Source organism: Pituophis catenifer, unplaced genomic scaffold, assembly GCF_029215685.1.
Source record: "Pituophis catenifer annectens isolate HBS135680 unplaced genomic scaffold, rPitCat1.0.hap2 SCAF_5, whole genome shotgun sequence".
Lineage (NCBI taxonomy): Eukaryota > Metazoa > Chordata > Lepidosauria > Squamata > Colubridae > Pituophis > Pituophis catenifer.
Window position 1 is genome coordinate 93591856 of NW_027256885.1, and position 27468 is coordinate 93619323.

A 27468-nucleotide genomic window follows, 5' to 3' on the forward strand; every position below is an offset into this window, starting at 1 on the left:
TATGAAGCAGATCGTAGACAATATGGCTTTAACTTGGGGAAATCAGAACTGGATGAAATATTGACAGGAACAGATGAGAAAATGATTAAGAAATTATATAATTATTTATTGCGTATTAGACTAGAAGATGAAGAAGTAAAAGAAACAATGATAGCATGGGCAAAGAATTTCGGATACACCATAGAATTGGACGAATGGCAACAACTTTGGGAAAGAAATTATAAATTAACAATGGCAACAGCCTATAAAGAAAACCTGTATAAGATGTTTTATAGATGGCATATGCCACCAGAAAGATTAGCTAAGATGTTTAAAGATAAATCAGCAAAGTGTTGGAAATGTCATCAGTTACCGGGATCATACTATCATATGTGGTGGTTGTGTAAAACAATATTGGGTGAAAATACAAACATGGTTAGAGGGAATGTTGCAGCAACATATAGAGTTAAAACCAGAGATATTCTTATTGGGAATTTTACCAGAGAATTATAGCAAAGAAGATACATATTTGATTATTCATATAATAACAGCGGCTAGAATTCTATTTGCACAAAACTGGAAAGCAGTTAAAATTCCGTTGGAAGGAGATATTATAAAGAAAATTTTAGAATGTGCAGAAGTGAATAGATTAACATTGAGAATAAAAGATAAAGAGGAGTCGATGTATTTCAAGACGTGGGATAAATTTTATGATTGGTTAGAAAAGAAATATGAATAAGGACATAGAAATAAAATAGATAGCGAATAGATGGGAGAAAACAATTAGAAAAACAGATACCCAGATGATGCCAAGTAAAAGGAGAAAGGGGGGGGGGGGTGTAAAAGGGAAAAAAGTGAGATATTATAAAAATGTACGCAAATGATGAAATAAAAATAAATAATAATTGAATAAGAAATTGAAATGAGAATAAAGATAATTAGGGGCTGCTCGAATACCACTTTAGATTGAACTGAAAAGGGAAACAACAGGAGAGAGGGGAAGGAGTAGAGAGAGAGGAAGGGAAAAGAGAGGAGAGGAGAGAAGAGGAGAAAGAAAAAAGGGAAAAGGAGAGGAAGAAGTGGGAGGGGAAAGAGGAGTAGAGGAGAAGGTTAGAAGGGGGGAAGAAGAGAGGTGTGGGGGAAGAGAAGGGGAAGTAGGAAAGAGAAGGAGGAAGAACGAAGGAAGTAGGAGGAGAAACAGGGGAAGAGAAAGGGAGGAGAAGACGAAAGGTTGGAGTAAAGGTAAAGGGTAAAAGAGCAGCCCCAAAAAAGTAAAAATGAAAAATGAAAGTTAAAAGAAAAGATGAATGAAAAATGATGGAAATGACTGTACATGTAAATGTGTTTATGAAAAATAAAAATAAAAAACTTTATAAAAAAATAGTCCAGAAAGAAATTCTCCAGAATGTTCTGCTCCAAGTCTGATAAAATTTGCAACTCCCTACTAGATATTAAGTAACTAACTCTAAGAGATATATATTTAAAATTGTATTCATAGTAAGTGTGTTCATTAGAAACCATGGTTCATTTTAAAAGGTTCCTTCGTCACAGAATTAAAGGAAATTAAATCCTATTAAAATAATCAGGTGTGAGATCTTTTTAAGTTTCAGAAATTTTTGAAACTTAATCTTTGATGTGATTATCTCAAGAGCCATTTATAACAGAGGGAAGCAATTTAATACTCTTCAGTTATTTTACTCCTAGGGAGAATGGCTAATGGGAAGGAATTGTGGGAAATATAGTCCCAAAGAGGCTGGAGATCAGAATATTTATCCCTGTTTATTATAATGGCATCTGGCAATTAATGTCCTCAGCAATCAACATTTTCATAAAGAAAATAAAGTTATTCTAGACTCGCTTTCTCAGCACACTTACATCCACAGTGATGTCAATTACCCATTGTGGCACAGTTTCATTAAGGAGCATGGATTCAGTTTCACCACCAGAATCCCGGCACAGCAACCTGTATGGAAAGAGATTGGAAAGGTGGTGTTAGGTACACTGAAGGACCAAGGGGGGAAAACCTCTCAAAAACGTAAATATATGAGGAAATGCAACAGAAAATGTCAATAAAATTTGAATGACAGAAAACATAATCTGTTCTTATCAGTTACAGTATCTCCAAAGGTATAAAGACTATGTGTTGTGGTAGGCTGTGCAACCTGGGTCTACAGTGCCAATATATATGGAAGATTTGCTTCCGGAGAAGGATGATTTTTAAATGTACAGGTGAAACTCGAAAAATTAGAATATCATGCAAAAGTTCATTTATTTCAGTAATGCAACTTAAAAGGTGAAACTAATATATGAGATAGACTCATTACATGCAAAGCGAGATAGTTCAAGCCTTGATTTGTCATAATTTTGATGATTATGGCTTACAGCTCATGAAAACCCCAAATTCACGATCTCAGAAAATTAGAATATTGTGAAAAGGTTCCATATTCTAGGCTCAAAGTGTCCCACTCTAATCAGCTAATTAAGCCATAACACCTGCAAAGGGTTCCTGAGCCTTTAAATGGTCTCTCAGTCTGGTTCAGTAGGAATCACAATCATGGGAAAGACTGCTGAACTGACAGTTGTGCAGAAAACCATCATTGACACCCTCCGTAAGGAGGGAAAGCCTCAAAAGGTAATTGCAAAAGAAGTTGGATGTTCCCAAAGTGCTGTATCAAAGCACATTAATAGAAAGTTATGTGGAAGGGAAAAGTGTGGAAGAAAAAGGTGCACAAGCAGCAGGGATGACCGCAGCCTGGAGAGGATTGTCAGGAAAAGGCCATTCAAAGGTGTTGGGGACTTTCACAAGGAGTGGACTGAGGCTGGAGTCAGTGCATCAAGAGCCACCACACACAGACGGATCCTGGACATGGGCTTCAAATGTCGTATTCCTCTTGTCAAGCCGCTCCTGAACAACAAACAACGTCAGAAGCGTCTTACCTGGGCTAAAGAAAAAAAGTCCTCTTTTCTGATGAGAGCAACTTTTGCATCTCATTTGGAAACCAAGGACCCAGAGTCTGGAGGAAGAATGGAGAGGCACACACTGCAAGATGCTTGAAGTCCAGTGTGAAGTTTCCACAGTCTGTGTTGATTTGGGGAGCCATGTCATCTGCTGGTGTTGGTCCACTGTGCTTCATTAAGTCCAGGGTCAACGCAGCCGTCTACCAGGAGATTTTGGAGCACTTCATGCTTCCTTCCGCAGACGAGCTTTATGGGGATGCTGACTTCATTTTCCAGCAGGACTTGGCACCTGCCCACACTGCCAAAAGTACCAAAACCTGGTTCAATGACCATGGGATTACTGTGCTTGATTGGCCAGCAAACTCGCCTGACCTGAACCCCATAGAGAATCTATGGGGCATTGCCAAGAGAAAGATGAGAGACATGAGACCGAACAATGCAGAAGAGCTGAAGGCCGCTATTGAAGCATCCTGGTCTTCCATAACACCTCAGCAGTGCCACAGGCTGATAGCATCCATGCCACGCCGCATTGAGGCAGTAATTGATGCAAAAGGGGCCCAAACCAAGTCCTGAGTACATATGCATGCTTATACTTTTCAGAGGTCCGATATTGTTCTATGTACAATCCTTCTTTTATTGATTTCATGTAATATTCTAATTTTCTGAGATTGTGAATTTGGGGTTTTCATGAGCTGTAAGCCATAATCATCAAAAGTATGACAAATCAAGGCTTGAACTATTTTGCTTTGCATGGAATGAGTCTATCTCATATATTAGTTTCACCTTTTAAGTTGCATTACTGAAATAAATGAACTTTTGCACGATATTCTAATTTTTCGAGTTTCACCTGTATTTAGGTCAATGCAGAGTACTTCATATATATGGTGGTTAAAATACAATACAGGTAGTCCTCAGCTTTCAACTGTAATTGAGCCCAGAATTATGATAAGTCATTGCAGTCGCTAAACAGGTCACCATGTGCCTGTGCCTGATTTTACCATCATTTTTGTGGTGGTTGTTAGCAAATCCATTTTATCCAATGGCTATTTTTTGATGGAAACTGGAAGTAAATACCAGAAAATGACAAAAAACGCCAAAAATCATGGTTATGTGACCATGGGAAGCTGCAAATGGCCATAAACATGAGCCGGTTGCAAAGAGCCCAAAATGCAGTCTGCAAGTAGCTGGAGGAGCTGTGCTTCAGAGTAACTGGTGAGACATTCAGCTGGGGGACGGGGCTGCAATCACTTTGTTGTTGAAAAGGCAGCTATTTTGGAATTTATTTTTCAAATGGACAATAAGTCACGCCTTTCATTTCTTAATCACTTTATGGATTAACTTTATTAGCTAAAAGAGGCTTTTTTGAGACTCCTTTATTGTTAAACGACAAGGAAGAGGGCTGCTGAAGGCAAGGTAAAATAAGGAAGTGTGGAGTTTTCATTTTTAAATCTCTTAAAGTACTTTTCCCTTGGTTTATTTCATCAGTCATTATTAACTTTATCATCTTCTCCTTCTCATCTTCTTGCTTTATTTGCTGGTTTGTCTCTTCTATCTTTTCCTCCATTCTTTCTGCTGTCTCCTCTCTTTCCTGGACAATTTGATCTTCATTCATTATCAGTTGTAGGATATTTTCTATTTTCCCATTTATGCCTTGCAATAGGTTCTTTATCTCTCTGTGATTCTTTGTCATAGTATCCCTAATGCTTTGAAACATCAACGCCATTTCTTTTGAAATCTCACTCATTTCCCCGATGGAGCATCTTGTCTTATTTTAGTAAGTCCCACTCTTAATAGTCCAAAAACAATGTATTCAAGTCCAATGTTGCTCCTCAGAAAGTTCAATAATCATAGTTCTTTACATCTCAGGATTATTAATCAGTTCCATTTAAGTAGTCCAGGCAGCTTCCACAAATCAAAAGTCACTTTACTTTACTTAAGAGTCTTCCTTATTCTCACAATAGAGTCTCCAGTAATCATAAAGTAGATAGTTATAGAACAGTAAATATCACCACAGTCCTCCAGATGAATGTTGTTTATTTCTCTTATCAGGAATGTTCCTAGGCTTGTTAGGTGTATAGTATATTTTCCATTCACCAGTAGATGGCACCCTCAGTTTAGGTTTCAGCATTGTTTCAAGTCTGATAAATTGATTAATCCAATTTTAGTTCAATTTATGGAAGCAAAGTCGGCTATTCAAGTAGATAGTTCCAGCATTTTCTAATGCCTTTCCAAAACAACGCCTACCCAGTTTAAAAATCCAATTTTCTATGTTTTAAAAGGTCTTTAACTTTTCTCCCCTTAGTTCCTTTCTTTTGGGTCTAGGATTTTTCTCTCTATGGTTGTTCGCTGCTTTAAGAAATAGTTCTAAGAGTCTCTTTTCCTGGATTTTCTTTTTTTCTTCTTCTTTTAAAGTTAGGGTCTAAAAAATAAAGAATCTTCTCACCCAGCTCCAGTCACTGTTCATCTACTCCTGCACATTTCTTTGTTGCCTCGGCTGTCCCAGCTTCATGGCAGTCAGGATGGCTACCTCTTCTTTTTGTTGTGGATGAGAGGGAAGAAGCCCTGGGTCAAGCAGGGGAGTTGCTGCTCTCCACGACCTGCAGGGCGCCCCTCTTTTCTTCACCATCCCTACAGGGTGGCTTTAGCTCCTTTCAGAGCCCTCCAATGGGGAGAACTCAGAGCGGGAGCGCGGAGACCCACTCCTCACATCCGATCTTGCCGTGACGTCAGCCGGCATCCCGCGACGTCAGCCAGCGTCCAATTTTAAAGTATGTTAAGAGGAATTTTAAAAAAGATATACTAGAACTTATTGGTTTTAGAAATGTTTTTAAAGAAAAGTTTAGTATTTTAAAATGGATGTAAAAAAAGTGTTTCTTCCCTTTAAGGTTAAAGAATTTGAAAGAATATAGAGAATTTTGTTAATATAAACGATAGTTGAAAAAAATGAAACTTTGGTTTTGTTTTGCTGATTAGACAGGTTTGTTGTTATAGAAATGGCTAGTTTTACTGTGTAAAAGTAAAAAGTTGAGGCTGCAATGTTATCTTCTACTGTGCTAAAAGAGTCTGAAATCAATGCCTTTTTTCTTTTTCCCCTTCTACCCCACATTTTCTCTTCTTCCCTTTTTCCTTCCGCTAGTTTCCCATTATAAAAAACATAAGCTTCTGACTGCTGCCACCAGCACTACTTCTTCTATTATCCTCCTTTTATGTAGAGGCTGGCGCCAGCACGGGCTGAACCGTTTACCCACCACTATCAGGAAACCTAGTACACTCAGGCCCATCAGTGGACCTAGCAATTTTCTCCCTATATCTAGCAGGTGCCTCCTCCATCCTGGGGGCAATTAATTTCATTACAACATGCATCAACATAAAACCTAAATCCATACCAATATTTAACATCCCCGTTTGTCTGATCAGTGCTAGTTACCGCCATTATACTCCTACTAGCCCTACCTGTACTAGCGGCAGCAATCACTATACTCTTAACTGATGGAAACCTTAACACTTCTTTCTTTGACCCTTGTGGAGTTAAATATAAATTATATTTCCCATTATTTTTATTTTCCTTTCTATTTTCTATTCTGATAAATTAATAAAAAATTGGGAAAGCAAGCAAAGCACCCAAAATACAATCACATGACCTGTGTGTGTCTGTGTACAGCCATGAGAACTTTAAAAGTGGGTCATAAATCCTTTGGGGTGATTGGTTATAATTTTTGGGCGATCTGTTGCAAGGCCTATCTATATAGGTCACTAGATTGTTCTCTCTCATCCCAACCAACCTCACAAAATTATTGTGGGTAGAGGTGAGGGGTGGATGGAAGAAAGTGTTATATATGCTGCCTTGAGCTCCTGGAGGAAAGGTGGGATATAAGTCCAACTAGTGTATGTGTGTGTGGATGGATGGATAGATAGATAGATAGATAGATAGATAGATAGATAGATAGATAGATAGATAGATAGATAGATGATAGACAGACAGACAGACAGACAGATTTCACGCTTCTTTGCCAGAATTTCAGTACCTAAACAAAGTGCGTCCTCCAGCCTCCCCAAAAATAACTGGTGTGTGTGGTGGCACTTGGAAGTACCCATTTCCTTTTTGTAGTCTGTTCTCCTGTTCACCATTCACTGTTACCAGATGGGTAAAGAAAAAGACATGTGTTATTAAGACCATACAATAATTGAATTCAAAACAAAAGTGTGAATTGTTATTGCAATGAAATCTAATTTTAACAATCTAACCGTAACCCAACCTGACCCTAATTTCAGTGAATTTTTATGCTAATCTAGATCACCCCCTTCCTCACATCTGGATGGGGATCACAGTGGACAGGGCAGCCTATGCTGTGAACAGTAAACGCCAATGGGTACCAATGATTTCCCCCCCACTATTTGCAGTGCAAGAAACACAAACTGTTGTTCAGGGACATGACAGGGCAGGAAAGATTAAACCCTCTTTATCTTTATTCAAATTTCTATACCGCCCTTCTCCTTTCGGACTCAGGGCGGTGAACAGCCAAAAAATAAAACATTTTATATACAAAAGTTAAAATAAATTTAAAATAATTAAATAAATTTGGCCCATTAATTTAAAACATTCCAATTAAAACCATATCAAAATTATTTAAAACCAATCATAAAATTTATTGGAACTTTGCCTTTTGCGCATGTCCAAGATGGCGGCGCCCGCTGGGATCGCGATCTGAGGATGGGGCGCCGACCTACCCTTTGGGTCCTTTGGGGGTCGTTTTGAAGATCCTCGACCCCAGGACCTGTCAGGGGAGCTCCCGGCCAGCACGGAGAGGGTTTTCTTTCCCTCCGTGACTGAGCCGAGGGGAAGGGGCGATGCGTGGAGCGCCAGGCTGATCAGCTGAGCGTCGGCAGCATTTTTTTCACAGCCGGAGCCATCAATTAGTGGGAGCGGTGCTGTGCCGGGGGGCGCCCGCCGCGCGGCAAGTTTCGAAGCCCGGGGGGGTTGCCCGAAGTGCTACACGATGTGTCGGGCACCCCCTGAAGATCTCTGGGACGTCGCCAGGCTCTTTGGGGGCTGGCAACAATGGCGCGGTGGTGGCGGCGATGGCGGTTGCTGTGGAGGCTAGCTGGCGGTCAGACGGCGCTGGGGACCCCCCCTTTTGGAGTAGGAGCTGGGGGGGCAACAAACCAACAGGTCTGGGAGACCTGCAACCACGGTTGGGCGGAAAAGACCCGGAGCAATTTTCTGGGCCTCGGGAGGCCTCAATTTGTGGTTGTGCGGGGGGCGGGGGGCTTGAGAAAGCCGCCCCATTTCTGCCCCATTTCTCTCTCCTCCAGCGTTCCCTTTTAGAACTGGGCCCACCTGGACCAACTGTCAGCCTGTGGGACTCATTGGCGCTATGCCCTATTATTATTACTATTCTGAATCCCCCTGACTCTGGAGAGGGCTATTTCCATCTGAACGGGAGACCGGTACATGGCTGCATCCCATCGGCTGAGGGGGCTAGACATTTGCCTGACCACCGTGAGAGGGTGGCCAGGTGTCAGAGCCCCTGGGGGCTGAACCGGGACGCTTTCTACATATATGCACTTTACCAGCTTTCTACACATATGCACTTTACCAGCGAGGGGACTTTACCAGCGAGGGGACTTTACCATCGGTCTTTACCACCGGACAAAACGCCATGAGAGGGCGATTTTTGGATCTGACCCCCGGACGCTGTCTATATGCATCGGTTCATTGCTGCCACCCCACCACAAGAGGGGGTTGTCCAGCTGACCTAACCACCGTGAGAGGGTGGTTAGATCTATTTCCCCCTTGGAACTGTGGTCGTCCTGGCTTTGGACTATGTCCTCTGTTGTGAGGGGACAGGGGACTTGGTCCTGCAAATATGTCTCTGAGATCCCCCATTCCTTTGTCTTCTCCTCGGTCCTTTATATACACCCTCAGGATATGGTCGTGTTACCCATTATGATTAATGTACTCAGCAGCGGAGCTTCTTGGTCTGCGAGACTCCCCCCTCTCGCAGGCTTGGCCCTCCATTCTATCGAGGGCCTACCTCGATGACGGGCTCTGGAGTCCCGAGAGGTGGCATGCCGCAAAGAGGGGGCTGCGGGGTTTTTTAAAATTGTCCTTGTTTAAACTTTTAAGGGGTTCTGGGAGGGGGGGAGGGGGGTGGGATTGGAATTAGGATTGTGGGTTTGGGGGATAACCCACTAGGGGGAGAGTCGGGCTTGGCCAGGACGTTCGGCGGGGGGGGGTGGGGGATCCGGAGGGGGTCGAGCTGGTCCAGACTATGCTTTCACCATCGGTACTGTGTGTGGGAGGGGTAGATATGGCGGGAGCAGGGGGCCATATCATGTTAAGGGAGCACGCACCCGCTGTCTTCAAGCGGTAGAGTGCTCCGGCCCCCAAGGCTCCACCCGTTCTCCAGGTAGTACAGACCTTCAGGGCCCGGGCCTTCGTCTGATGTTGTGCAACGCCAGGTCTGTAGTAAATAAAGCCCCCCTCATCTGTGATCTTGTTTACGAGGAGGGAGCGGACCTGGCGGGTATTACGGAGACCTGGTTGGGCCCAGAGGGAGGGGTCCCTCTGGTAGAAATGTGCCCACCAGGTTTCCACGCATTCCATCAGCCAAGGTCACAGGGGAGGGGCGGGGGAATAGCGGTTATTATTAGAGAAGGCCTTAGGCCGAGGGAGACCACTGTACCTCAGACAGCTGGTTGTGAGTCCCTCCTTGTGAAGTGGGGCCACGGGGTTCAGATGGGTTTGCTGATCACGTACCTGGCTCCCTGCCACGTGGCGGCAGCCCTGCCCGAGCTACTCAACGTTATTGCCGCGGTGGTGGTTGATACCCCCAGACTTATGGTCATGGGGGATTTCAACCTGCCATCCGTGGGTGAGGCGTCTGAGGTGGCTCGGGAGTTCATGGCTTCCATGACGGCCATGGACCTGACCCAACTAATTCATGGCCCTACGCACACTGGGGGAAACACACTGGACTTGGTTGTCTCTGGACAGTGGTTGAGTGATCTCGAGATAGGGGATATAGTCATCGAGCCCTTGTCATGGTCAGATCACTCGCTCCTTCGCCTTGACCTTCGAACCGCAGCATCCCGCCGCAGGGAGGCGGAACCGGTAAGATGGTACCGCCCCAGGCGCCTGATGGAACCTGATAGGTTCCAGATGGAGCTTGGGCCAATCCCGGAGGTTCTGGCTCACGCCTCATCTGGGGACCTAGTGGCCGCCTGGGATAGGGCGGCTGCTGGAGCCCTGGATCGAGTCGTGCCTTTGCGGCCTCTGACCCGGCGCCGATCTCGCCTGGCTCCTTGGTTCACCGAGGAGCTGAGGGAGATGAAGCGCCGGAAAAGACGCCTAGAGAGCTGTTGGAGGGCTAGTCTTTCTGAATCTGACCGAACACTGGTAAGATCTCATATTAGGAGTTACCTAGTGGCGATAAAAGCAGCAAAATGTACTCATTTTACTGCTCTTATTGCGTCATCAGATAATCGCCCGGCCACCCTGTTTAGGGTGACCCGCTCCCTGCTCCACCAGGAAGCGTGGGAGGACCCCTTGGAGGGAAGAGCCGAGGATTTTGTTCAGTATCTGTATGACAAAATCACTCAGATTCGGGCAGGTCTGGACTCTGACGGGATAGATCCAGCGAGGGTGACGGAGACAGGTCTTGAGACTGTTATCTGGGATGAGTTTGATCCTGTGACCCCAGATGACGTGGACAGGATTCTGGGTAGATTGAACGCGACCACATGTTTGTTGGACCCGTGTCCCTCCTGGTTAGTGCTGGCTTCCCGGGAGGTGACGCGAGGCTGGCTCCAGGGGATTATAAATGCTTCATTGGGTGAGGGTGTCTTTCCTGCCGCCTTGAAAGAGGCGGTGGTAAGGCCTCTCCTCAAGAAGCCTTCCCTGGACCCGGCAGTATTGGCTAATTATCGTCCAGTCTCCAACCTTTGCTTCGTTGCGAAGGTTGTTGAGAGTGTGGTTGCGCGACAGCTACCCCAGTACCTGGATGAAGCGTCGTATCTAGATCCGTTCCAGTCGGGCTTCAGGCCTGGGTACAGCACGGAAACGGCATTGGTCGCGTTGGTTGATGATCTCTGGAGGGCTCGGGACAGGGGTTGTTCCTCTGTCCTGGTCCTGTTAGACCTCTCAGCGGCTTTTGATACCATCGACCATGGTATCATGCTGCACCGGCTGGAAGGGTTGGGGGTGGGAGGCACCGTTTTACGGTGGTTCTCCTCCTTTCTCTCTGACCGGTCGCAGTCTGTGTTGACAGGGGGGCAGAGATCGACCCCGAGGCCCCTTATATGTGGGGTGCCGCAGGGATCGGTTCTCTCGCCCCTTCTGTTCAACATTTATGTAAAGCCGCTGGGCGAGATCATCCGTGGTTTCGGGGTGAAGTACCATCTGTACACTGATGACACCCAGCTGTACATCTCCACCCCGGACCACCCCAACGATGCCCTTGAAGTGATGTCCCAGTGCCTGGAGGCCGTACGGATCTGGATGGGGAGAAACGGGCTCAGGCTCAACCCATCCAAGACCGAATGGCTGTGGTTTCCGACGTCCCGATATAGTCAGCTGGCGCCATCGCTGGCTATTGGGGGCGAATCATTGGCCCCCACGGAAAGGGCTCGTAACTTGGGCGTCCTCCTGGACTCACGGCTGTCTTTAGAAGAGCACTTGACGGCCGTGACCGGGAGGATTTTTCATCAGGTTCGCCTGATTCGCCAGTTGCGTCCCTTTCTAGATCGGGACTCGTTACGCACAGTCACTCATGCCCTCGTCACCTCTCGTCTGGACTATTGTAATGCTCTCTACATGGGGCTCCCCTTGAGGTGCACTCGGAGGCTCCAACTGGCGCAGAGTGCGGCTGCGGGTGGTTATGGGAGCAACATGGAGCTCCCATGTAACACCTCTCCTGCGCGAGCTGCACTGGCTCCCGGTGGTCTTCCGGGTGCGCTTCAAGGTTCTGGTTACCACCTTTAAAGCGCTCCATGGCTTGGGACCTGGTTACTTACGGGACCGCCTACTACCATCAACAGCCTCCCACCGACCAGTACGCTCCCACAGAGAGGGGCTCCTCCAGGTGCCGTCAGCCAAACAATGTCGGCTGTCGGCCCCTAGGTGGAGAGCCTTCTCTGTGGGGGCACCGACGATCTGGAATGAGCTCCCCCCAGAGATACAGAGGATTCTGGATCTGCGCACCTTCCGCCGCGAGTTGAAGACGCTTTTATTTCATCAAGCTGGCCTCGCCTAAATCTTCTCCCTTTTAAGTGTAAATTCTAAATTTTTAATGGATTTTAAAATATGGGTATTTAAAATTATGGGTATTAATTCAGCCAAATTTATTTAATTCATTTTATTCGATTTTAAATTTTGTATATCTATGTGTTTTATTTCATGGCTGTGCACCGCCCTGAGTCCTTCGGGAGTAGGGCGGTATAGAAATTCAATAATAAATAAATAAATAAAATAAAATCAGGACAGCCCGGCTAACTGAAAAAAATAGGTTTTGAGAGCCCGACGAAAAGTCCGGAGGTCTGGGATCACTCGTATCTCTGGGGGTAGATTGTTCCAGAGGGTGGGTGCTACCACAGAGAAGGCTCTCCCCCTGGGGGTCGCCAGCCGACATTGCCTGGCCGACGGCACCCTGAGGAGGCCCTCTCTGTGGGAGCGAACTGGCCGGTGGGAGGCAATTGGTGGCAGGAGGCGGTCCCGTAGATACCCCGGCCCTAAGCCATGGAGCGCTTTAAAGGTGATCACCAACACCTTGAAGCGCACCCAGAAGTCCACCGGGAGCCAATGTAGCACGCGCAGGAGAGGAGTCACATGGGAGCACCCCATCCCTCCCATAATCCCCCGCGCGGCCGCATTCTGCACCAGTTGGAGCCTCCGGGTGCACCCCAAGGGGAGCCCCATGTAGAGAGCGTTACAATAGTCCAGACGAGAGGTGACGAGTGCCTGAGTGACCGTGCGTAGGGAGTCCTGATCCAGAAAGGGGCGCAACTGGCGTATCAGGCGGACCTCTAGATCAGGGGTGTCAAACTCACGTCATCATGGCAGCGTCACGTGACATATCGGGACTTTTTTCCCCTTCACTAAACTGGGTGTGGGCGTGGCCAGTGGGCGTGGGCCGGGAGATTGACAGCCTTGCTCTAGATCAGTGTTTCTTAAAGTGTGGTCCTAGAATCCCTGGGGATCTCCCAAGACTTTTTCAGGGTGCGCAAAATCAAAATCATCTGCCAGAATGTTGTTGTTCAGTCGCTAAGTCATGTCCAATTCTTCATGACCCCATGGACCACAGCATACCAGGCCTCCCTGTCCTCCACTGTCTGCTGGAGTCTGCCCAAACTCATGCCCACTGCATCAGTGACACTATCTAACCATCTCATCCTCTTCAGTCCCCTTCTCCTTTTGCCTTCAATCTTTCCCAGCATCAGGGTCTTTTCCAATGACTCCTCTCTTCTCATTTGGTGGCCAAAGTATTTGAGCTTCAGCTTCAGTATCTGTCCTTCCAAAGAACAGTCAGGTTTGATTTCCTTTAGGATTCACTGATTTGATCTCCTTGCAGTCTAAGGGCCTCTCAAGAGTCTTCTCCAACAGCACAGTTCAAAAACAATTGGCCAGATACTGAAAGTATTTGCAAAAATTTTATTTGTTAAAAAAGCATAGGGTTTTTCATGAAAAATATTTTATTTATGTTAATATCTAATACGTTTAGTATTGTTATTTTTTACATGATTTTCATGTAAATAAGTTTAAAATTGTCAGTAAGGATGGGATCTCACCATTCCTCTACTCTGATACTAAGCATAGGAGCCCCCCAGGGTTGTGTGCTAAGCCCTTTCCTTTATTCCTTGTTCACACATGACTGCACCCCATTGTATAACACCAACGCAATTATTAAATTTGCATATGACACAACAGTGGTGGGGCTCATTAATAAGAACAATGAGTCTGCTTACAGAAAGGAAGTACAAGGGCTGACATTGTGGTGTAAAGAAAATAATCTTACACTTAACACCAAAAAAACTAAAGAACTTATAATTGACTTCAGGAGGAAGAGAGATGTACATTTACCATTGTACATAAATGGTGAGGAGGTGGAGAGGGTTGGTAGCTTTAAATTTCTGGGCATTTATATCTCAAAGGACCTCTCATGGACTATGAAAGTTAACATGCTTGCGAAGAAGGCAGAGAAGAGGCTGTACTTCCTGAGAATGCTCAGGAAGATAAATCTATCTCAGCATATACAGTATAGTTATGCAGACAGTTGCTTGAGTCTGGCAAGATTGATATCAGGCTCCACAAACCAAGAATGACATGTGGAATTACTTCTGAGTAGTTTCTTTATTGTTTGTCTACAATGGGTGTCGGCAACCCATGGCTCCGGAGCCACTTGCGGCTCTTTGGGCCCTCTGCTGTGGCTGCCTGTCTCATCACTGGCTGGCCCTGCCCCTCACCCTCTGTTAGGAAATGTTGTGGCCCGCCAGCGGCCTGCACGGATTGTGGCTGATCCCGACGGAGGCTGGTGTGGTGTTGCGCCAGCAGCCTGTGCAGCCGGCGCTCGAGTCGGACAGCGAGGAGGCTGAAGAGGATGTGGTGCCAGAGGCAGAGACTCAGCCAGGGCCTTCAGAACCTCAAGAGGCTCCTTCAAGTGAAGAGAGTGGAGGAGCCTCTTCTCAATGCTCGAGCACGCAGGGCTGCCAAAAGGCAGGAGTGGCTACTCAGGTGGAGGTCTCCTCGAGAGTAAGGCTTGGGGCTAATTGGCCACTCCCTTAGCCTATTTAAGTTCGCTCACAGATAGCACACGCTGCTGGAAACAATGTTTAATTACTATGCAGAGCATTTTGAGATTGAGTTTCTTGTTACATCGTGGTTTCTGGGCTGGTTGCCAACCCTTGTAGGACTTTGTTTATTCTCTGTAATTCATAGCAGGCTGATAAGGACATTTGCACTGAAAGCCTGCATTTTGAAAGGGTTCTGTTTGTATTAAATGGAGTTTTTGGAGCTTTGTGTGTGTCACACTCCTTGGGATCCGGAGCTGGGGCAGAACAGGAAATTATTTTACCTAACTTGTTGGGTTGGCAATATATAAACCATCATTATAGCTTTAAGACTGCTGTATTGCTGTATTGCATCATACTGTGTCCTGATTAGCTATGTAGCCAATGTCCTTAAGAGGGAGCTAGAAACATGGTTTGTTTCTCTTTGCTGATCGTTACTGATATTTGCTGTTTGCTCTTTACTGCTCTTTGCTGTGTTTTGCTACTGTTTGCAAATACAGATGAACTGATTATTGTGTATGACTACAATGACTGGTAAGAAGACTTTGCTATTGGATTATCCCTGGACTATTGTTTTACTATCTACTGCTTTATCTGTGTATGATCTGGACTGTTTATTGGACTGTGCCTTATTACTATTTCCTAGTAAACACAACTCAGTGTATCTATGTGTTGGCTGTGTTTATTCGTAACTACTCTCTTTTTTTTTTTTATTGAAAAGTTTTATAAGAAATACAAGCATTTTCTCCCCCCCTCCCCACCCTTTCCCCCTCCCCTCCTTCCCCCCCACCCCACTCCCTAGACTTCCCAGAACAGGCACAGGGTATAGCATTCACAAACATAAAGCTAAGATATGCTAACAAATTATTGCATTCATATTCTCCCTAAAACTTTAACTCCTTATAACTCAAAAACTATAAACATAAACTACTTAAAAATATTTCATTCATAAGCTATATGAATCTTATTGTTCGGATACTTTTTTTGCATATAGTCAATCCATCTTCTCCATTCTGATATGTATCTTTCATTTGAATGATCTTTAAGATATGATGAGATTTTTGCCATCTCTGCCAGATGCACAACTTTTAAAGTCCATTCCTCAATGGTAGGTGGATCTTCCTTCTTCCAGTACTGTGCCACCAGTAATCTGGCAGCTGTTATTAAATTCAAAACCAACTTAGTCTCTATTACAGTACAATCCGTGACTATTCCCAACAAAAAAAACTGTGGCGTAAATTTAATTTTTTTCCTTAAAATATTTTGAATAATCCACCATATTTTTATCCAAAAAGCCTTAATTTTTTTACATGTCCACCATATATGAAAATATGTAGCATCTTCACATTCACATCGCCAACACTTGGGTTGTAAATTTGGATACATGCAGGCTAGTTTTTTTGGGTCTAAATGCCATCTATAAAACATTTTGTAAAAGTTCTCTCTTAAGTTTTGAGCTTGTGTGAATCTTACATTTCTAACCCATATCTTTTCCCATGTATCCAACATTATTGGTTCACCTATATTTTGTGCCCATTTTATCATACAATCCTTGACTAACTCTGTTTCCGAATCTATTTCCACTAATACATTATACAGCCTTTTAATATGCATTTGACCTTTATCTCTTATTTGCTTTATCAAATTTTCATCCTGCTGCAAAATACCAATTTTTTGATCCTCTCTCCATCTGGCCTGCAGCTGACCATATTGAAACCAAGTCTTAATAATTCCTTCTTCTCTTAATTGCTCCATAGATTTTAATTGTAATCTAACTCGTTCCTTATAAAGGAGTTCATTATATGTAAACTTATCTTGCTTTTGCTCCAAATTTATATTCTCTATCGCGTGTCTGGGTACTGTCCATATTGGTAACTTATCCTTTAGTTTATATTTATACTTTTTCCAGACATGCAGTAGAGCATTTCTTAATATATGACTTTTAAAAGTCTTATCTACTTTCTTGTCATACAATAGATAAGCATGCCAGCCGTAGACCAGACCATATCCTTCAATATTCAATATCTTTTCCTCCGTTAAATTTATCCAATCTGTAATTGCTGAGAGAGTAGCAGCTTCGTAATACAGTCTTAAATTGGGCATTTTAAGACCACCTCTTTCTCGGGTGTCTTGCATTATCTTTTGATTAACTCGTGGTTTCTTCCCTGCCCACACAAACTTGTTTATGCCCTTCTGCCATTCCTTCAAATTTTCATCTTTTTTAAGTATAGGTATCATTTGAAAAAGAAATAAAAATCTTGGTAAGATATTCATTTTTACAGCGGCTATCCTATCCAGCAAAGACAGTTGCAATTTCTTCCAATTTTCCATCTCTTTCTGTATTTTTTGCCATAACGGTTCATAATTATATTGATATAATTTCGTATTTGCAGTCATGATATAAACCCCTAAATATTTAACCTTCTTAACTATTTCGAATCCTGTTAACCTTTCTATCTCTTCTTTCTGGCTTCTGTCCATGTTTTTAACTATTATCTTTGTTTTAGCTGTATTTATTTTAAAACCAGATACTTGTCCATATGAACGGATTACATCCATCAAGGCTGTAATCGATTGCACCGGTTGGGCTAAGGTAACAACCAGGTCATCCGCAAATGCTCGTAGCTTATATTCAAACTGTCTAATTCTAATTCCCTTTATTATATCAATCTCACGTATTTTATTTAATAAAATTTCCAGCGTCAAAATAAACAATAATGGAGACAAAGGACAGCCTTGCCTTGTTCCTTTTTCTATATTAAAATTATCTGTTAAACCACCATTGATTATTATTATTTGCGCTGTTTGTTTTTGATATATTGCCTTAATAGATTGTATAAAATGTTCTCCAAGTTGCATCCTTTCTATTAATTTTAATAAAAATTGCCAATTCAATCTATCAAAAGCTTTTTCAGCATCCAAAAAAACTAGCACTGCGGGGACCTGGTTGTTCCTTCCCAAATACTCTAATAAATTAACAATTTGCCTTACATTACTTTTCATTTGTCTTCCATTTATAAAACCAGTTTGATCATGATGAATCACTTGCTGCATAACTGTCATTAATCTGTTTGCTAAAATTTTAGCAAAAATCTTATAGTCTGTATTTAAAAGTGAAATCGGTCTGTAATTTTTAGGATCTGTATAGTCTTGCCCTTCTTTTGGGATCAGCGAAATAAATGCTGTCTTCCAAGTTGGAGGTACCTCTCCTCCCGATTCGTAACTACTCTAAATCGCTTTCATGTGCACACCCTTGCTACTCAAGGGTTGCTCTGCAAATTCCTTAACACCCTCCCGTCCCAGTCACTCCTCACCTGGCCTGAGAAGGTAAGGGTGACAGAAGGGGGTGGAGAAGCGGCTGGGGCTGATTCTCTGGCGCCTCACTCTTGCTGGAGCGTCTTCTGACCCTTGTTGGTGCTGGGTGTGCCTTGGTCGCTTGGGGAGATGCGCAACCTGCTCTCCACCCTGACACACTGCCCTGACCCAGCCATGACTGATGCCAGCCTTGCTAACACGAGGGCTGGAGGGGTGGGAATGGGATTCGGGAGGATGGGACGACGGAAAGGGGGACGGGCCCGCAGTGCCCAGCCGTGGCTTTAAGAAGCTCAGGGCAGCGGGAAAAGGGGGCTGGTCCCACCAAACCTCGCATGCCCACCCCAGGGGTCAGGAAAGCCGAGGCTGGGCCAAGCTGGTGAGCTCTCCTTGGGGCTCTTCGCTACTCCTTTTCTTTCTTCTTTTTGGAAATCCGGGCTGGCTGAGGAACGAGCGCGAACCGCAGAGGAGGCTTCCCTTCGGGCGACCCTCCTCCTCCTCCTTCTCCTCTCGCGACCCCCTGGCCGGCTGTGGTGGGGCCTGGAGTGTCCGCCTGCTCCGAGCGTGCCTTTGCTGAGCTTTTGCCGAGCCCGCCGGCTTGCTTGAGGAGGGTCTCCCCGCTCGTGCGCACACTCCCAGCCCCGCCACAGCTGGCCAGAGGGTCACAAGAGGAGAAGGAGGGTCATCCGAAGGGAAGCCTCCACTGCACTTTGTGCTCGTTCCTCAGTCAGCCCGGATTTCCAAAAAGAAAAAAGAAAAGGAGTAGCGAAGAGCCCCAATGAGAGCTCGCTGGGCTTTCAGAGAGAGAGGAGACACAGACACAGATACAGAGAGAGAGATATAGAGATACACACACAGAGACATAGAGACACACACAGAGAGAGAGATACAGAGAGAGGGGGGAGATAGAGAGGGAGAGGGGGAGAGAGATATAGAGGGGGGAGAGAGAGGGGGAGAGAGAGATACAGGGAGAGAGGGGAGAGAGAGAGATACAGAGGGGGGCGAGGAAGAGGGGGAGACAGAGACAGAGAGATAGAGAGGGGGAGAGAGAGAGGAAGATAGGGAGAGGGGGAGAGAGAGATACAGAGAGATACAGGGAGAGAGGGAGAGAGGGGGAGAGACATAGAGATACAGAGGGAGAGGGGGAGAGATACAGAGAGAGGGGGACAGAGAGAGGGGAAGAGAGGGAGAGGGGGAAAGAAAGACAGAGAGATACAGAGAGAGGGGGAGAGAATTACAGAGAGAGATGGGGGGAGAGAGAGAGAGAAAAGGGTTTTGTGGTTCCTGGTTCTCTGCCCTAATGACCGGCTGGGTAGGCATGGCTGGGGGGAGGGGTATCATGTGACTGGGAGTGAGTGACGTCGAGTTGGCCACGCCCACTCAGGTTTTGTGGCACCCGGTGGTTTTTTTTTCTGTGGGAAACGGGTCCAAATGGCTCTTTGAGTGTTTAAGGTTGCAGACCCCTGGCCTACAAGACAGAAATCTTGTCAGACTCAAGCAACTATTTGCATAACTATAGATACACCCTGTGAACTACCAGGGAGGGGCCGTCTTAGCCCTCTTCCTGCCTACCGGACATTTCAAGCTCCGCTGCCTCTTTACTCTATGGGAAGCAGCCCCTCCCTCCTGGGACTCCAGACTACATTGCACCACATTTAATAAGTAAATATTGCATGAACGCATAAATTCTATACAAACAAAAGCTCTTTTGGGGTCCTCCATAATTTTTAAAAGTGAGAAGGGGTCCCAAGAGTAAAAAAATTAAAAAACACTGCCCTAGATGCTGCTGTCCTGCAGGGATTTAAATAAAAAACCAAAAGCCAGTCCAAGTGATACCTTTAACCTTCTAACTATCTCATGAAATTAGGAAGAACAGGCATGATCCACATGCGTTTTTTTTAAAATAATACATCAATGCTTTCTGTAAATGTAGGATTTGCCAAATGCGAACTTGAGATAGAGACCAGAAATCTAGTAGTTCCTTGGGGCAGAAAGAAGTGCTCACCGTGATTCATCTCATTTTCTTCTTCATCCATGGGATTGATGTGTGTTCTAGGCCAGTATTCTAACAGAGCTTGCAGCAGAAGCCCCCCAAGGTTCACTGTATATTGTGATACAAAGGAAACAAAAAAGCATGACTAATTATTTATATTTAGGTTGTTACTGCTGTTAGTCACAGATGTTTAAACAAAAATCCATGAATGTGGCGCACTTCACCTCCGTGGTATCAACTTCTGGGATTTTTCAAAAGCAGGTCTGCTATCCCACAGAATAGCTATTGAAACATTCAATTACTTGGCATCTCCAAGCCTTTGTCAGCATCTGAAGTAGGTTTGCCATCTAAGCCTCAATTTATCCTTACTATAAAGATTTAAAGTTAGTTTAAAAGAGGTCTTCAACAATACTTGAAATCCTAAGTCTACAAACTGGGCTGTTTAAAAGTTTGGACTATTGACTTCCGGTTTGGCATCGTGGGGATGCAGTCGGGGAAATGACTGCATCCCCGCGGGGAAATGCAGACTGGGGAAATGACGCCCGGTTTGGCGGGGCTCATTGGAGCCCCGCCAAAACCCCGACTGGCTAACCGCCGCTGACAGGTCTGCGGACCTACCCTGTCCCTTCAGGACACGGGCGGCCGAGAGAAACGGGCAATTTCCTCGGAGTCCGGAGGCAATCCTCTAAGTCAGCGGCAGGGGACGGCAGCCATGGCGGCTGCCTCAAGACTGCGACAGATCGGGACAAGCAAAGTGCAGGAGGAAGGAAGAAAGGACGAAGTGCTTCGGAGCCAGGTGAGTGACACCAGCCCAAGCGAGAACAACGCGTTAATGAGGACATTTATAAATAAGACCCCCCAGCCTTACTAGCGGCTGAAGATCTGAGGGGCTTGAAGATTGGGGGGGGAAGGGGGGAAAGAAGTTTTAAACCCTTTAAGAATATTATTTCATGGGCTTCCGGTTTGCTGCTGGCCGCCGCCAGACGTTCCCTTGGGATCGTCAGCTTCCTTTGCCTGTCAGAGCCGCCTTCACAGCGGAATGGCGGCTCAAAAAAACTCCGTTTCCATGAGGAAACGGAGATAGAGCCGGCAGGGGTGGGTAGAACTCTCTGCAGAGTCCCAAAAGTTTTTTTTTTACTTTTGGGACGGAGCGGATGAGATGCCCCATATCCCCAGCCGCTGCTCCAGGCTTTGGGAGACCTCTGCTAATGCAGAGCCAGGCGTGAAGAGCAAGCCTGCGAATTTAACAGATTACTCAAAGAAAATGTGAGCTGGACCTGTAATATTGAATCGCAAGTATTTTACTTATCTTTTAAAAAAATTATTTAAGAGAAAAGAGGAAAGGAAAGGGGGAGAAAAAAAGCCTTTTAAAATGGCGTCTGCCGTGGCTGGAGAAGAGGCTGAAAGGAAAAGTCCTTCCGTTTTCTATTAATACAATGTAGCGGAATAAACACCACTGGCTACATTTGTAGACAAAACTTCGCTCCTGTGTCTTTTTCTCTCTTTTTTTTTCCCTGGAGACTTGACATTGTTATTGATTGGAAAGAAGTCTTTTTTCTTGTTTTTTTTTTCTTTTAACAAAGCTTGCCTGGGCGGAAACATGGCACTGAAACTTATAAAGTCAAACAAACAAGTAGTGGGGGGGGGATTCCCCCACTAACAACTTAAAAGAACAAGTTTTAACTCTTCAATCTCAGAAACCTGATTTCAATATAATAGAATTTCTTTTAGAGGAGATTGTAAGAAGGGATGAGATTTTGAATCAGCATCTTGAAAAATTTAAGCAGGAAATTAAAGAATTGGTAAAATCTAAGTTTGATTTTTTGGAGCAAAAAATTTTAAAAGTTGCTAATGGTTTGTCAGAATTTATGATACAGTTGGCTACAAATACTAATGTACTAGAGTCTAAAATGGAAGAAATTCAAGATAAATTGGACAATAGAATTCAAAAAATTGAAAATGATTTGATAAACACTCAGGATAATAGCTCAGAAGAAAAACCTAAAATGGAGGCTGATCAAAAGTCTGGTAATGTAGAAAATCTGCAACAGAGGATTGAAAGAGAGGTTTTAATGGTACAATATAATTTCACAGAATATGCGATAAGACTGAGAGGTTTGCAGGAAAATAACAGAGATGATTTAAGGAAAATATCTTCTGAATTTCTAGCTGGGATTTTAAAGGTTCAACCCGAGGAAGTATTTTGTAGGATTGACAGAGTTTACAGAATAAATTCCTGGATTGCCAAGCAAAGGCAACTGCCTAGAGATGTAGTGATTTATTTTACAGATAAAGAAATTAGGAATAATATTGTGCAAAATTCTTTCAATTCTAATTTGCAACTGCATGGAAGAAAGATTTGGATTTACAAAGAACTCCCACCTAAGATATTAATGGAAAGGAAGAATTTTGCTTTTCTGGTGACTGAGTTAAAAAAGAGAAATATCCCATTCAGGTGGGACGCTCCAGTTGGTATCATATTGAGATATCAAGGAGAAAGATACCAGTTAAATACAGTTGAAAGAGCGGAAGAATTTTATCAAAACAGATTGAAAATGAACTTAACGTCTTCAGGTATAATACAGGATAAGCAGAAGGAGTTGGAAATAAAGGGAAAATATCGAGCTACAGAGACTGTACCAGATAAACCGCCTTTGGATTTTTTGGATACCCCAGCTGGATTATTTACAAATCTGAGAGAAGTGGCATCTGACTTTAATGTGATGACCTATCAAGTCAAGGACAAGCATGGAAACCAATTAGGGGATATACAAGGGGCAAAAAAGAAAGATGAGACACAAAAACAAAACCAACAAGATCAATCTACAGAGCAGAATCAAAACCGACTAGTTGATATACAATCCGTAGAAAGGAAACCAGGATGGAAATCAAACCCGCAAAAAGAAAAGAAAAAAAGAAATAGGTCGCATAAAAATAGAAATTTCTAAATCAAGCAACAGTGAAGCCAGTGACTTTAAAAATGAATGAGTATGTGAAAATATAGAGGAGGCGACGTATTGGTCAATATTATCCTGAGGATGGTGACAGGCCTCTGCATTGCCGTAATTTTGGGATGTGAAAAGAGCCTTAAACTGATGGATTTTAATTATCTACTTTGGAACTCCTTTTTGTGCTGATAACTATATTATAATTATCTTGAATTATAAGGCAAAAGAGTCATACTGGGGCATGCAGAAGATCTGGTTGTTACCCACTACGATGATGGGAATCAATAATCCTGATGAAAGCCACAATTATCACTACATGGAATATAACTATAATGTCACTCGGGTGGTTGTTTTTATTTTCATACATATAAGAGGATATTTACTACTGATGGGGGTAGAAATGATTGAAGATTTTGAATATACTGTTGCATCAGCAAGCTATGTTACCCTATTATGGATGATGGTTTTAATAATCCAGTGGAAAGACTTTAAAGAAGATATCATATGGATTATAAATTTAAAGTTATTGTCTTTTCTTTTTTACTTAGATATAATGGAATAAATATACATATATTTTTAAGTAGAGTGGGCAATGAATTAAAGATATTAAGAATTGTTGTGTATGATAATTTTGCAGGACAGTGGGTGAATAAGCTAGTTTGCAGATTGATTAGTTTAAGAAAAGGGATTTTTAAGTGATATGTTTAGGGGAGTGGAGGAAATGGATAGAGTGGAATAAATGTTAAATTAGGTTTTACGGGGAGGGCCGCTTTGAAATGCTATAGTAATATATATAGATCAAATGTTAAAGTAGGATTTATTGTATAGTTTTAAAGTGGAAGGTGGTTTTGAATTGTTGTAATAATATATAGATATAAGCTTGGGAGAGGAGAAAAAGGGTAGATTATTGCCAAATTGGGAGTCATAATACTATTTTGCTAAATTAGAAGTTATTATACAATGTTATAGTATAATGTCTTTTTTTTTTTTTTCCTTTCTTGAAATGTATGGATAAAGGGGGATGTTATAATATTAATAATATTTTTAGTAAGTAAAGGTCAGTATTTAGAGGAGGGGGTAAGTAATCTGTTATGAATTAGGTTTTTTGTTATGAAGAAGTCACAGGGGGGGACGGGTGGGGAGGGGGGGTTAGGGAGGGGGAGGGGGAGGGGAAAAAAAGGGGAAAAAATTTGTATTTGAAAACTTTTTCAATAAAAAAAAAAAAAGAATATTATTTCACCACTGATTGATTGGAGGGAATTGCTTATTAACTAAATAGAGCTGGATACTTGAACTTTTTTGCTAAAACTGAAATGAACTTGAAAAGAGAAAAGCGAAATTAAGGATTTGCCACTTTTAAAAGCCAGACAAAGAGATCAAATGGATTGCTACATAAATGCTTCAAAATGGCGATTGAAGCTGTGACTAAGTGACTAAGTGACTAAGTGAAAGTGTTAATTGTGGAAACTTGTTTTTTTTCTGAAAAGAACCTACTTGACTTGTTACATATTGTGGATTACCTTGAAAACAACTATGGCTTTTTGAACTTTGGAGATTCCTATTCTGTCGTTTGATGGCTTTAAAAAGAAAGAAGAAATACAATGTTTAATAAACTTTTAACTAACTAGCGCAGCAGCAGAAGTCTTGGCGCAGGACCAGAAGTTGAGAAGCTGATGTTTTACTGGAAACAGACTTTATAATGGAATCAAAAGGATATGCAGAGTTTTAAGCGTGGAAGTATTGACTTTGAATTGAAATGTATATGGACAGATAAGGAAAAGAAAAAGCAAAATAGATAAATTGAATAGCAATGTTTGAATGTTTAATTGTTTAAATGTTTCAAAATTTAAATGAGCTTTAAATAAAAACAAGAAGTGTTTATGGTAAACAAAGATAGAAATATTATAAAAATAGAAATGGGAAGTGTTAGGTTCAGCTTGCAGCTTACTCCTAACTTGTTGGTCAGGCAATATCTGTTTCTTTAAGAAACAACTGAGCCACGTAATCAGGGTTTGCTGAACCCTGTAATTAGGCTACAGTGCATAAATAAGCAGCACAGAGAAGCGTTCCTTCTTCCTGGTTCTTCCTGCTTCTTCCGGATTGATACCTGATTGTATCCTGTTGCTAACTGCGTCTGTTATATGGTACTGAATACCAAGAGTTACTAAAGTCTGTTTGCTTTGGTAAGGGAAGATACTTACTGGACTGATATTACTGTTTATGACCTTGAACTGTTTTATTTACACCGAGACTGCTTGTTATCTATAAAGTATTTTTCTCACACGAGCTGGACGTTTATCTCCTTCCCTGTGTGTTTCTGCTCTGCTCGTTGCACAAGCAACAAATACTTTTTACACACACCCTAACATTGGTTATGGGCCCAGAACGTTCCAGGGCTCTTTAATTTGTTTTTGTGGAAGTGAGAAGTGCAGGCAGTGGGTGTAGTAGTCAAGATGATGGCTTTTGAGCAAGGTACAAGTTATTCTACCATAACCCGGTTGGATGGAACAAACTATGTTACCTGGTCCACAAAATGCTGTCTACTTTTGCGAAAAGAAGGACTGTGGGACATGGTTAATAATCCACCGGACATAACTGCATTGAATGCTGCTGACGAAGAAGATGCCAGAAAGATAGCGAAGTTTCACAGGGACAACGAGCGTGCTTTATGCATCATTGGCCTGACACTGGGAGACCAGCAACTTGTCCATTTCCGGGGCGAAGAGTCTGCTGTGAGGTGTTGGTCAAAGCTAAAGAAGCTCTACGTTCGTGACTCTGTGGGTGTCCATATCTACCTGACACGGAAATTATTTCGCTTACATCTTCAGAAAGGAGGAGACATGATGGCTCACCTGGACTCCATGAAAGGGCTTTTCCAGGAGCTACATGAGAAAGACCTTGTGTTTACTGAACTGCAGCAAGTTTATATTATTCTTTCATCGTTGGATGACAGTTATGACTCTTTTGTTTCATCATTAGAAGTATTGTCTAGAGATGAACTAACATTGGCCAGTATAACTGGTAGGTTACTGGATGAGGCCAAACATAGGCAAGAACGAGACCAGTTAAGGATGCAACAGCAACCAAAAGTGGAAGCTGTATATGAGAATGTCAATATTGTTAAACGCTGTTATGCTTGTGGGGCTAAGGGGCACATTGCAAAATATTGTAATAATAAGAAAGAGTCTGTTAGAAACTCTGCTAAACCCAGGAAAGGGTGTAATTTAGCAACCAGTTCATCTAATAATATAAAAGATGATTGGTGGGTGATTGATAGCGGTGCCTCTCAATCCATAACAAAAAACAGAAAACTGTTTCTAAATATGAAGAAAAGTACTAAAAAGGTCAAATTAGCTAATGGCTGGAATGTGACTGTAGCTGGGGAGGGACTTGTTCAATGTTCTATTAGTAAGCACCCTTTACCCATGCTTTATATCCCTAGTTTGAAATATAACCTTTTATCTGTAAAGTCATTACTACATTCTGGGTTTACAGTAACTTTTAAAAACAACAAATGTTTGCTGGAATGTGAAGGCACTGTAGTTACTGCAGAATTAGAAAACGACTTATTTGTCATTAGGGATAAGTCATTACTGTTAGTTCAGTCAAAAGCTAAATGTGGAAATGTAAAGCCTCATGATGAATGCGTACATTTACTACATAGAAGGCTTGGTCATCTGAATTTCAGGTTGTTGAATTTGACTGTTAAGCAGTCTAAAGGCATAAAATTAAGGGCTTGCAGCAAATACCTGAACTGTAATACTTGTAACCAGCATAAAAGTAAAGTTACACCTGCAAACCGCTGCAATGGGTTTAAAACAACTAAACCTTTGGAGGTAGTCTTTTTAGACTTAATAGGGCCAAAGAAACCCAGTTTAGGGGGAGCATGCTATATTTTGAGTATAGTTGATCACTTTACCAGATATGGTTTTTGCTACCTTATGAAGTCCAAAAGTGATACGTTTCAATGTATCACAAATTGGCTTCGTTTTGTTGAAAGGAAGCAGAGGTTTAAGGTGAAATGCATTGTTACTGACAATGGAACTGAGTTTACTAACCATCAGTTGGCTAAGTTTTTGAAGGATGCTGGGATACAGCATAAACGTTCTGCCCCTTTTCGGCCGGAACATAATGCATATATTGAAAGAAGAGGCCAGACCCTACAAGCTATGACTAGGACTATGCTGGCTGATGCTTGTTTACCTGATAAATTGTGGGGAGAAGCAATACTATGTGCCAATCATATTTTAAATAATGTGGTGCACTCCTCTACAGGAAAAATACCTTTTACTTTATGGCACGGGAGGAAGCCTGATTTAAGTTATATACATACTTTTGGTGCACCAGCCTGGGTGCATATACCTGTTAGTCAGAGAAGGAAGGACCAACAGAGAGCAAAGAAAATGATTTTTGTTGGTTATGAGGCTAACCATAGGTCCTATAGGTTCTGGGAAACAGGAACAACAAAAGTTTTGTGTAGCGCTAATGCTAAAT

At 43.1% G+C, this 27468-nt stretch overlaps 1 protein-coding gene across 2 annotated transcripts in view; it reads right to left on the minus strand.

Annotated features, from left to right (window-relative positions):
* Positions 1 to 27468, minus strand: part of WDR48 (WD repeat domain 48) — an 81451-nt gene that overhangs the window by 7788 nt on the left and 46195 nt on the right. For both annotated transcript variants that reach the window (XM_070944360.1, XM_070944358.1), the window contains 3 exons: positions 20039 to 20134; positions 6963 to 7068; positions 1855 to 1942 (listed from right to left, as the gene is read on the minus strand). In XM_070944360.1, the coding sequence (XP_070800461.1) occupies positions 1855 to 1942; positions 6963 to 7068; positions 20039 to 20134 (290 nt within the window). The remainder of the gene's footprint in view (positions 1 to 1854; positions 1943 to 6962; positions 7069 to 20038; positions 20135 to 27468) is intronic.